Here is a 12281-nt window from a genome sequence, read left to right as displayed (position 1 = left end):
CATTTTTTTTAGTGGAGGGAGACTTTAATAATCTTCGTCTTGGATCTGCACACAAACCATCTTTAATCTGGTTTTTAATTTGGGTTAATTCAACCATGTTAAAATTTGTTTTTTTATATAATTTTTCCTCTTGTATCATTTTTAACTATTATAATAATGTCATAATTTTATCATGTTGTCAGGTTTTGGGCTGCGACTGTGCACGAGAGGTAATTTATAGTTATTATTAGTATCGTTATCATCATCATCATCATCATCATCGTAGGTGCAGAATGTGGAATAAAAAAAAGAAAAGATGATATCTCTGCATCAATTTTCATCCTTTTTTCAAAAAACTGTCCATCATGAGTCTGATGACGTTACAGGAGTGACTTAAATTTTATCATCTGTCTGTGAACGTCAGTGTGTGTGTGTGTGTGTGTGTGTGTGTGTGTGCGTGTGTGTGTGTGTGAAAAACAGCTGATGCATAAACAGAAGAGTATCCTCTGTGGAGTAAATGCAATGAACTGAATCCCTTTAAACAAACACACACACACCTACTCTACGCAGTTTACTCACCTGTCCTGCAGGCGGCGCTGCTGCTCAGGTGATAGGAGAACCTCATGGTGCCGAACTGACTGGAGAAGGAGGGAGGAGGAAGAGGAGGCGGAGGAGGAGGAGGGAGGCTGAACCCCAGCAGGGCGCTACGAGGCCGGTTCAGCTGCATGCCGACGGCCAGACGAGAGGGACACCTGGGGACAGGTAGGACAGTCCTCAACCTGCGCGGAGGTCAGAGGTGAGTCCGGAGCAGCTGATGAAGAGCTTCAGCTTGTTTCCTTTTTCTGTGTTTCAGTTCATATTTATGTTCGTCTGACAGTCTGAAAAAGAGAAAGTTGATTTCCGCTTGAAATAAAACGTGGATTTCGTCTGAACGGTCAGTTTGTGTCTCATAAACAACAAGTGTTTATTTCCAGCGGATAGATTCAGAAATCTGAAACATTTCACACATCAAAGATAAACTGCAGCTTTTGTCTCTTTTTAAAACAGCCATGTGGAGCTCAGAGTCTCCTCCTTCATCCTCCCTCTCTCTCTCTCCCATCTTTTCTTTCCTTTCTGTCACTCTTTTTTAAGAAAACTTGAAAAACGCTCTCCTCTCCATCTCCGTCCTCGTGTCTGTCGTCTCCGACTTCAGAGGATCCGCACATACATTCGGTCCATCGGCGGAGGATTCAGCTGCTGCGATTCAAGAAGAAAAAAAAAACATCCTCAGTCCTCTTCTTCTTCTTCTCTTCTCTTCTTCTGCTGCTGCTGCTGCTGCTGCTGCTCAGCTGTTTCCAGTTTCCTGTCGGTCAAACTGTTCAGAGATCAGATCAGACGCAGCGTGGACGGAAAGAAAAGTGACAAAGAACTTTTCACAGACTGATCAACACGTTTCCTCCTGAATGTGCAGAGTCAGCGCTCCCTCCAGATCACTCTTCTCCTCACTTCTCCTCCGTCGGCTTCGCTCTGAACGCTTTTCATTCTTTCATTCCAGAGTCAGTTTGTCCACAGAGACAGAGAGAGAGAGAGAGAGACAGACAGACAGACAGGCTCGGCTTCAGGCTTTTGTGTGAAAATCTGATCTGAGCTGCAGACCAAGACCACAACTCCTCCTCCTCCGTCCAGACATCTGATCCCAGACCAGCCCTCCCCCCCACCTCTCCTCTCCTCTCTCTCCTCTCTCTCTCTCTCGCTGTGGTCTGTTTCTCATTTTCTCTCCTTTTCTTTTTTTGTTTTTTGAGGCTGAAATTTGAAGCAAAAGGAAAACTGTGGAGAAACATTCCAGCAGGGTTTTTTATTTTTCCTCTTTTGCAGACACAGTCAGTCTGAGCTCCACTGATTCTCCTCCTCAGGACATTTTAAGATTTTCTGAGTCAGTTTAAAGCAACAGATTAAATGAAAGTTCTGGACGATTGAAGCAGCGTGATTCTCCGCCAGCAGAGGGCTCCAACTCTGAGCTGAATAACTCTGCTCTCTCAAAATTACTCATTTTCTCTGTTTTACACATTAAATTAGATTTCATTCATCCTCAGACGGGAAACTTTTGATTATTTCTACATATTGATAGCTGACTTCCTCATATTTGACAGTTGAGGTGCTGCGTGTTATGAGTAGTTGCCTCCTCAAAATGATGCTGGAGTAAGCGAGGACGTCAACGCATCCTCACCGGAAGGAGCTAAGACGCGACGAAGAGACGCGAGCGAGGAAGCGAGGAGCCACGTTAGCTGAATGGAAAGCAGCCGTTGTGTCGGTGGATAAATGAAGATCTGCTACTACAACTACAGCTCCCATCAGGCTTTGTGTCACTGTAATTCTCCTGATGCCCTACAGGGGGCAGTAGTGATGTATGTGTGAACACCAGGTTAAACATGTCAGAGACGCATTTCTCTCTTTAAAACCCAAAACTCAGTTTTATTGATTCATATTGATAGAAAATATTCTGATTAAAAGTTTTACAGCAGAACAAAGTTTTACTTTCCTCAGTGAATCTCTGATCTTCTGCTGCGCAGGCTGTAACGAGGCTGATGAAGACGATGACATACAGGAGGAAAGACGAAAGGTCAGAGGTCATGCAGAGGTCTTTGTTTTTCTCTGTTTTACACAGTTTTGTTTCAAATCATGTGTGTTTTTAAAGGACCAGTGTGCAGGATTTAGTGGCATCTAGTGGTCATTCTAAATGAACACCACTCCCTCTGTAGATATAAAGGCTCGTTCTAAGGTAACAAAAACACAACTCTAATTTTCAGGTGATTATACACTAAAACATACTCATAAATATTATATTCCGTTCCTGCCAAGTCCGTTTAGATGCCACTAAATTCTTCACACTGCACCTTTAATAAACTTAATACAGACAGGTAGATCTACCTGTCTGTCCTCCACCAGGATGCTGTAGACCAGCGGAGAGGAAGAGGAGGAGCGGCGAGGACGTCTGCCTGGACTCACTGAGGCACTGTGGGTAGCGGGCCTCCGCACTGAGGCATTGTGGGTAGTAGTAGTGTATGTCTGCAGCGTGGTGTCAGCTGCTGAGGTGATGACTGTACTGCTGAGAATACTGTCGGTACTCCAACCTGCAGAACACACAGGTATCATGTAGTACTGTCCAAAAGTATGTGGACGACAGCTGGTTCAACATCTCAGAGCTGTTTCTGATTCATCACATCTCATCCTCATCTATCGGCGAGCACCCTATTGTTTTTCGTGTGTTTGTTTGTTTCTTTCTTTCTTTATTATTATGCCACTTAAACCCTAAATTTGACCCCCTAAACATGCTCAAAAACTCACAAAATTTGGCACGCACATCAGGTCTGGTAAAAAATGTGATAAAATGTAAAAATTAACGCCCAAAGTGCCAAAATGTGCTCTATAGTGCCACCAATGTAACTAAAATGGCTGCCACGACCCGCAGGAATGTCGTAGAGAGATCAAACCGAAGCTCAATTATTCGTCTCATCAAGACCTACAAATCATACACTAACACCCCTGACCTAAATCCAACAGGAAGTCCGCAATTAGCCTTTCAATATAAGACTTTGCCCCAATTTTGGCCCCAATGACTTATGACACTATACTGAAAAAAAGTTGTTAAAAACTTTGTAATAACTCGATTTGCATTTTATAAGCCCTGAAAGTTGCAGTGCCACATCACCCTTATAATGTAAAACAATGGGGAGGCAATCTATGGGCATGAACTTTGTATGTATGTATGTATGTAAACTATAAGTCTAAAACAGTCAAACTCCAAATTACTACTAATACGGCTGCTGAGAGGTGAGACAGGTACTGACTCGTGTGTGAGAGGTGAGACAGGTCTGAACTGTCTGTTATTGGAGACACCAGCGTGCTGCATTCCTCCTCCTCCTCCTCCTCTTCTCTTCTTATCTCCTCTTTTGTCCTCCTCGGTGTCGCCTCTCTTCTTCTTCTCTCTGTTCTCTGGAACACAGTTGGTAGTTTGAATCTCATCAGTCAAACATTCAGACAGACGTGTATTAAAATGCGTTTCCTGTTTTGATGATTACAGCCTGCAGAATTATTATCAGACATTGAAAAGCAGCAACATTTAATTCATTCAGCCAAGAACTTCCTGTTAGTGCAACAGCTTTTCATTTATTTTAATTTGTCTCATGCATGTTCCTGATTTTGATGCAGCCTGTCTTTGATCTCACAGTCGGACCCCCAACCAGAGATTTCACAACGTTACAGGAATTACACTGAAGGATTGTATATTATAATATTACAGTGATGTTTATATTTTAGGTTCTCACCTTCACATGCTGCTGAATCTCTTCAGTCTTCTCCTGCCGCTGCCCTAAAACCTCTGCAGACACACACAGTTTATTTTACAACCATCAGATGTCCCATTAAATATCTTTAAAAAACAAAAATGTCTTTTGATGTTATGCATGTCTGATATGTTCTTAACACATTATTAAAAACTCAACTATCAAGATCGACCTCAAAAATGTGTTTCTGCCCTTTTGTCCACCTTCATTTACCTTCGTTAGAGAGGAGAATTATATCTGACTGGTTTATATTCAATCTGTCAGTTTGATTCTCTAACACAGGCCTGTATAAGAGGACATGCAGTTTAGTTTTGTGGGCAGCAGAGGGCAGCACAGCCACATCTGATGATTAATGCTCCTGCTGACCTCTCAGTCTCCAGCTGGACAGAACAAGCTGCAGCTCACCTGAGTCTACAGGTATCTGTCAGGCTCTAGTTTGAACCAATCAGCAGCCTCAGAGCTGATGCGTGCGCGTGTGCAGCTGCAGTTCCTCTACTGTCCACCGGAGGCCGCTGTGATCGAACGCTCTGCTGTCATTCTTAGCGAACTTACCTGCGTGCTGCAGCGCCTCCTGCAGGCTGCGCTGCGTCTCCCTGAGCTGCTGCAGCACCTGCAGACTCTGCTGCACCGGGTCTCTGTACCGAACACACACACACAGCAGAACGCACACTCCGACACACACCATCAACCGCCGCAACATGCTCACATACAGGGTGATCAGCTCCTGCACACACAGAGAAAATACAAGTTCAACTGCGACGTACAGCTGTAAAAAAAAAAAAAAAGAAAAACAAATGAAATACCATCAGTTAGGTGTTTCGTTAACATGTCGTCAGGCATTATGTCAACGTGCCATCTGGCTTTACGACATCATGTCAGTGTGTGTAATCAGATTTTACGATATTACAGTGGTGTGTCGGGTTTTATGACGTGTGAGTGTGTCATTGAATGTTAGATCAGTGTGTCATCAGGCTTTACGACGGTGTGTTTTCAGGTGTTACTTGGGTGTATCGTACATTATGTTGGCGTGTTGTCAGGCTTAACGATGATGGTGTGTCGTCGGGCGTTACGTCTGTGTATTATTGGGCGAGAACATCGGTGTGGCGTTGAGTGTTATGTTTGTTTGTCATGGGCTTTACGACGGTGTGCCACTGGGCGTTATATCTACATGCCGTTGAGCATTACGTCAATGTGTCATCAGGTGATACATCAACGTATCGTTGGACGTTCAGTTGCTCAAAGTTTTACTTAAGTGAACATACTGACCATGTGTTTGTGTTCAGGATGGTCTGAGCTCATCACAAACTGGCAGATCTTCCTCTCCAGGTAGAAATTCAAACACACCTGACCCAACAGCACTAACCTGCACACACACACACACTTTATTCATTAACTATGAAACTGAATTATGAGGACACCTGGGCAGGTGAGGAGGGGGGAGGAGTTACCTGGCTCTGGAGGAGCGTTGGGTGGAGGTGAGGAGGAAGGAGGCGCAGAGAGCAGCAGCGTTGTAGAAGCAGGAGCTCAGACTGTGAGCCTCCGTCAGCAGGAAACTCTGCAGGAAGGAAACTCTGTTGAAGAGTTCGGACAGCGCCACCTGCTGCTCCCTGGAGGCACTGCTGAGCTCCAAGAACACCGACTTCAGACCTGAGACAGGCGGAGAAGAGACATCACAAGCGTTTCTTTACCCTGAATACAATCTCCAAGAGTAAAAACATATATTTTACCCTGAGTAGAGTCTTTCAGGGTGACTCTCAGCTCCTCTCCATTGTTCAGGATCTCCTGTTGCGCCTGTAAGGCAGCACTCTGGGCCTCAATAAGATCTTCAGCCATCTGCCTGGTGGACTGAAGCTGCTCGGCTACACCTGCTGAACTCTCTGTGAGTCTGACAAACACACACACACACACACACACACACACACACACACACACCCTGTCAGTCAAGCTGCGGGGTTTGAAGAAACCCAAGAAGGTCTGTAAGTGAAGGTTAAAGGTTTACACACTTACTGCCGTCTTCCCTCCACTCTTCCTCCCTTCTTTCCATCAGCTCAGTCTCACCTCCTTTTATTCTCTCACACTCTCACTAGCTGCACATTAACTGTGTGTTTCTATGTGTGTGTGTGTGTGTGTGTGTGTTTCACCTGTCCAGGTGTGTTACCTGTGCATGGTGTTCTCAGCTCGGCTCTGCCAGGCTTCAGACTGCAGGAAGTGACAGATGGAGTGAGCGTGGGTGAAAAACTCTGTGTAGGTGTTAAAGGCCACAGCGTCCATCCCGGCTGTACACCTGCTGACCTCTGACCCCTCAGGGCATGATGGGAAATCCCTGCCTGAGCTGACAGATGTTACAGATTTAACAAACATATTTCTGACTCTATGTTTCATTTATTCACTTACATACAAGGAAAGTATTGACTAGTATTTTACTACTTCTTGTCTAACTCAAGAATTTAGTTATTTCTCGTGATTTATTTTCTGTCTTTTTGTCCTGAGTATCTCATAATTCATACAGTAATTAGATACAGGCGGTAAACAGACTGTGATTACAGTTTAATGGCTCCATCTGAGACAAATATGAAAAGCTCAGCGTTTAGTCTCAACAGAAACTAAAGTCAGGAGGAACAAATAGAACACTGAGTGACCAAAATATTGTGATTTAGGTTGAAATTTGTGTAAATATTAGAAAGATATAGAAGACTGTAAAACTCAGTATCTACTGTTCACTGAGCTCACGTCCTCATATTTCTGAGAATTTGGGGGATTTAATGACTTGTAGGGAAGAACATCTGAGATTATGACACATCATGTGTGTTTTTAGGGTCGATTCTGACATTTTTAAACAACATCTGTTTTTAAGCAGAAAAGTACGTAAATAAAAATGATTTAGAAAGATCTACAACCAGAAACAATGTAGTCAGATTACATTTTAATGAAGGAATTCCAAGTTTATTTTTATTTATAAAACATTTAAGTCAAGTCAGTTTTATTTATATCACACAATATCACAATTCAGGGGCTTTAAACTGTGTACAACATATAAAATCCTCTATCATTGGACCCTCACATCAGATAAAGGAAAAACTCCCCATAACAAGAAAAACTTTACAATAAAATATACATCAATAAATGTGGACAACAGCTCTGCAGTTCTCTTACAGATACTGTAATTACTTATATTGTATCTATATTGTATTTTGTTGTATACAATATGTTTCCTGCAGTCAAAATATTGTATTTTACAGTATATTAAAATGGTTGTGGTTAGTTTTACGGGAGCTTTACTGACTCACAGTCACTGCTGTCAGTAAATGTAACATTGACGATAAACGTTTAAAGCTTATTGATACAGACTGAGAGCAGCTCGTGTTACCTGCTCAGGTGACAGTGGGTGAATCTCAGCGCTATCCGGCTCTGGCTCTCTGACGTCATGTCCCTGCAGAGTGAGTCCAGGTGCTCCAGAGCGCGCGCCCAACACTCTCCGTACCTGGGCTGAGCCGCGAGGCTCCACACGCGCCGCAGCTCCATCCTACCCCGCTCAGAGTCCGGACCGGAGTCGGCGGAGGGTCCGGGACCGGCGCACACTCCGGGTCTCACCGAGCCGCTCAGCAGCAGCAGCAGCAGCACCGCGACCAGCCGAGAGACCATGTTCACCTGTCTGCAGGTCAGTCTGGCAGCCAATCACAGAGACAGATTTTCACCTGGTCAGAGGTCATCGAGAGGTCATGAGGGGTCACGCCTCTTTATCTGTTTTTTTTAATTATTATTATTTTAAAAAGAATTTGAATAAGTCAGGTCAGTCTGATGTTTGTAAAATGTATTAATGATCTGATTTTGTTTCAGAGGAAAAACGTGGGTTTGAATATTTAAAGGACAGGTTTTCAATTTTTTTTAAGAGTGTCTATAAACAACAGTCAGGTGTCCATAGTAACAGTGAAAGAGGTTTTCCTCGCTGTAATCATTCCTTCTGTTCATACTGGATATTAAAAGATCCTTCAAATGTGCTTTCAATGGAAGTGATGGAGGATAAAATCCACAGTGTGTCCACACAGTCATTTAGTGCAAAAATACACTAAATAAATAAAGCTTATTATTATCTTCTGTATTCTATATATTAAATATATATATATATCTGTATTTATTCATGATTTTACAATCAGTTTAATTCTGATGTTGTTGATCTTAAAACTTTCTAATCATCTTTATTTATTGACTAATTACTTTTAGTGTTATATATGTGTGTATTTTATTCTGCATCTTGTTCTTTCTACACCTGCGCTCTGTATAACACTTTGTGATGGTAACTTTGATAAGTGCTATTTAAATGAACATTATTATTATCTTTATTATTATTAAATAAAATAGTCACAAAAACAGTGAAAACAGCAAGAAGTGCGTTTTATCTGAAATGTCAAACTGACAACATTCATCCCTTCATATGTTCATGTGTTCATTGATGATCTGACCTCCGGCTCTGTGTGAGACAGACTGAATAAACTCACAGTGACAGCCAGCAGATGGCAGCAGTGCATCATGGGACCTGGAGTCCAGCAGGTTCCTCTGAGGACGCTAAGGTCACGTCCTCTTTCATCTGAAGGTTTCTCAAAACTGTTTCTGTTTCTGATCAGTGAACACATCAAGTCTCATGTTCACATTCAGCTCCGACACGTCTCATCCTGTCATCAGCGTTTATATTTTATCTCTAAAAGCTTCGTGTGCTGCGACAAAGATCTGTAAGATTAAGGCGACTTTCTCAAACTCAAACAAGACATAAATATCCGTCAGATATGTGTGTTTCTACAAAAATGTGTGTTCTTGACACTGTTTTTTACCCTGAGTAGAGTCTCTCAGGATGTGTGTTCTTATTTTACCTTAAGTAGAGCCGCTCAGAAAGAGTCGTGTTTTTACCCTGAGTAGAGTCTCTCAGGATGCGTGTGTTCTTATTTTACCTTAAGTAGAGTCTTTCTTTATTAGTGTTTTTTTTATACCCTGAGTAGAGTCTCTCAGGATGTGTGTGTTCTTATTTTACCTTAAGTAGAGCCTCTCAGAAAGAGTCGTGTTTTTACCCTGAGTAGAGTCTCTCAGGATGTGTGTGTTCTTATTTTACCTTAAGTAGAGCCTCTCAGAATGAGTGGTGTTTTTGCCCTGAGTAGAGTCTCTCAGGATGTGTGTGTTCTTATTTTACCTTACATAGAGTCTCTCAGTATAAGTACATTTATTCACTACTACTTCTCATTGGCTCTAAATCTACACTGTCAAACACTAATATTTATTCACTCCCCATTGCTGAAGTCACCATATCTGTCTCCACACAGGTTAAGAGCTTTAGTGTTATCCTGGACAAGTACTCTTTCTTTCTCCAGTCATATAAACAGTGTCTCCCACATTGCCTTTTTTCCATCTGTGAAACATCTCCAGACTGCGCCCTGCTTTAACACAACACTCCATGGAAGTCTTAGTTCACGCTTTGGTCCCGTGTGATCCCGGCAAACATCCCCGACAAACTTATCCACCGACTTCCACTTCATCCAGAACTCTGCAGCGCAGATTATTACACGTTCAAAGTCCACTGAACATGTCACTCCCCTGCTGATTCAACTGGCTCCCCGTGTCACGACGGATTAACTTTTAAAATATTATTATTAACATTTAAAGCTCCTCATAATCTATCCTCTGCTTATCTCACAGACCTCCTTCAGACTTTCACTCCTGCTCGCTCCCTGCGGTTTTCATCTGCAGGTCTACTCAACCTCAGCACAGCACGTCTATCAGAGTCTCCTCCTCTGCTGCACCCTCACATCCGCATACTGGACTCCATTACAGAACTCAAAAACTGCTCTTAAAACTCATCTTTTTAAACCAGCTTACTCACTTTAACCGCATCTTATTTTATGCTACAATATCGATTCTAACTCATTGCTGAGCTCTGTTGCTTGTTGCGGTTTTTATTGTTGATTGTAATGTTTTATTACTGGTGCTTTGTTGTTTATTGTATTTTTTTTTTTACTGATCTTGTATGATAAAGGTGACTTTGAGTGCCACAAAAGGCGCCATTAAATAAAATGTATTATTATTATAAGTGTACTTTTTTTCTACCCTGAGTAGAATCTCTAAGGCATTATTTTTTTTACCCTGAGTACAGTCTCTCAGGATGTGTTCTTAATTAACAGAAGTAGAGTCTTTAAGTATGAGTGTTATTTTACCCTGAGTATAATCTCTAAGGCTTTGTGTTTATTTTTTTTTACCCTGAGTACAGTCTCTCAGGATGTGTGTTCTTATTTACCTTAAGTAAAGTCTCTTAGTACAAGTGTTTTTTGACCCTGAATAGTATTTTTAAGGTGATGTGTTTTTTTACCCTGAGTACAGTCTCTCAGGGTCTCACGGTGACTCTAAGCTCCTCTCCGTTGTTCAGGATCTCCTGCTGTGCCTGTAAGGCAGCAACTCTGCACCTCAATCAGGCCTTCAGCCATCTGTCTGGTGGACTGCAGCTACTCGGCTACACCTGCTGAGCTCTCTGAGTCTGATGCACACACACACACACACACACACACACTGTCAGTCAAACTGCTGGGTTTGAAGAAACCCAAGAAGGTCTGTAAGTGAAGGTTAAAGGTTTTTTCTCTTCTCTCGTGTCGAGTCTGATTTCTAATGTTCACTAACACACTCGCAGCCGTCTTCCCTTCACGTTTCCTCTTTTATTTCCTCTCCATCAGCTCAGTCTCACCTCTTTTTATTCTTTCACACTCCCACCACCTACAGATTGACTGTGTATTACTGTGTGTGTGTGTGTGTGTGTGTTACCTGTCCAGGTGTGTTACCTGTACATGATGTTCTCAGCTCGGCTCTGCCAGGCTTCAGACTGCAGGAAGTGACAGACGGAGCGGTTCTCTACCATCATCTTTTAACAACTTCTTCAAATTTATTTCTCAAATTCATTCTTATAACAGCAGTTTGATTATTTCCTGCCGCACAGATATGAAAGAGCTCGCTGTATTTTGAATATTTTAAAAAGAAATCGTCATCACATTTAATTGTCTATTTTTATCATTTTCCTTCATGTTTGTTATTTATTTTCATTCATTTGATTTATATTTTGTATTAAATCATATTTTATTCATTTGTTCAGTATTTTTCTCTGTTTTTCTGAAGTTTTACTGTCACATTTTATTTCTGTTGTCTGGATTTTATGTTTTATGTGTGCAAAAAGAGAGAGAAAAAAATCTAATTAATATATAATTATGTTTTTGGTTTGTGGCTGAATTAATATTTGATTAATAAAATACAATCAACAGAGTGTTAAATATTTCACCGTCAGCTTTGCTTCTCCTTTTGTGACATTAATATAAAAACAAACATTTATTCACTTGTTTAATTTAAAGTTTAACACCAAAACTTCCAGCAACCAATCAACATGTTTGACAGACGCAAGTTTATTGTTGAGATTTGGAAGGTGTGTGTGTGTGTGTGTGTGTGTGTGTGTGTGTGTGTGTGTGTGTGTGTGTGTGTGTGTGTGTGTGTGTGTGACCTGTGACCTACATTTACCCAGAACACCTTTCTCTGCAGGTTTGTTGAGACGTTTATGTCTCTTCACATTAATATGTTTCCATCCTCAGATGTGAAAAGACGTGACTGAGGGAAACGAGGGATTAAGAGAGCTAGGATGAACTTTTCTCTCTGTTGTGAGGAGACAAAAGTCATGTGACTCCTCCGATAAACACACCTGACAGGTAGGAGTTCCCCTGCTGGAGGAAAAGCTGTGATGGTTTAAACTCTTTGAGTCTAACAGACAGACTGCCTGTTGGACCAGAACTGAGTTGTAACCACGCTGACTTCATGCAGTGATCAGTCAGGTGTGTGCAGGTGTGAGAGAAGTTTGTACTTCTGTTATTTTTTCACCTGGAACCTGAGTGAAACACCATGAAGCAGCAGCAGCAGCAGCATGAGGAGAACAGCAGGTAGAAACAGAGACTGCAGACGTCGACTGAC

The 12281-nt window shown here is 42.0% G+C and overlaps 2 protein-coding genes across 3 annotated transcripts in view; both read right to left on the bottom strand.

The window, feature by feature from the left end:
- Nucleotides 1-1625, bottom strand: part of fgd1 (FYVE, RhoGEF and PH domain containing 1) — a 46483-nt gene extending 44858 nt beyond the window's left edge. Inside the window, exon 1 of the mRNA XM_067593426.1 lies at nucleotides 559-1625. Within this exon, the coding sequence (XP_067449527.1) occupies nucleotides 559-706 (148 nt within the window). The 5' untranslated portion in view covers nucleotides 707-1625. The remainder of the gene's footprint in view (nucleotides 1-558) is intronic.
- A 762-nt stretch (nucleotides 1626-2387) lies between these two features.
- LOC137185138 (uncharacterized) lies at nucleotides 2388-8004 on the bottom strand. 2 transcript variants are annotated; one of them, XM_067593428.1, is made up of 10 exons: nucleotides 7669-8004; nucleotides 6460-6633; nucleotides 6029-6186; nucleotides 5750-5948; nucleotides 5568-5664; nucleotides 4854-5025; nucleotides 4284-4336; nucleotides 3807-3951; nucleotides 2887-3089; nucleotides 2388-2540 (listed from the first exon to the last, which is right to left on the bottom strand). In XM_067593428.1, exons 1-10 carry the CDS (start codon nucleotides 7941-7943, stop codon nucleotides 2499-2501), a joined length of 1518 nt encoding a protein of 505 aa, XP_067449529.1. In that variant the 5' UTR covers nucleotides 7944-8004; the 3' UTR covers nucleotides 2388-2498. The 2 variants fall into 2 exon arrangements, with proteins under 2 accessions (XP_067449529.1, XP_067449530.1); XM_067593429.1 differs by having other exon boundaries at nucleotides 6460-6628; nucleotides 7669-7757.
- Nucleotides 8005-12281: the final 4277 nt, after the last annotated feature.

This window comes from Thunnus thynnus, chromosome 6 (genome assembly GCF_963924715.1).
Source record: "Thunnus thynnus chromosome 6, fThuThy2.1, whole genome shotgun sequence".
NCBI classification, from domain to species: Eukaryota; Metazoa; Chordata; class Actinopteri; order Scombriformes; family Scombridae; genus Thunnus; species Thunnus thynnus.
The sequence above is the reverse complement of the archived record's forward strand: the minus strand, read 5'-3'. Positions and strand labels throughout refer to the sequence as shown.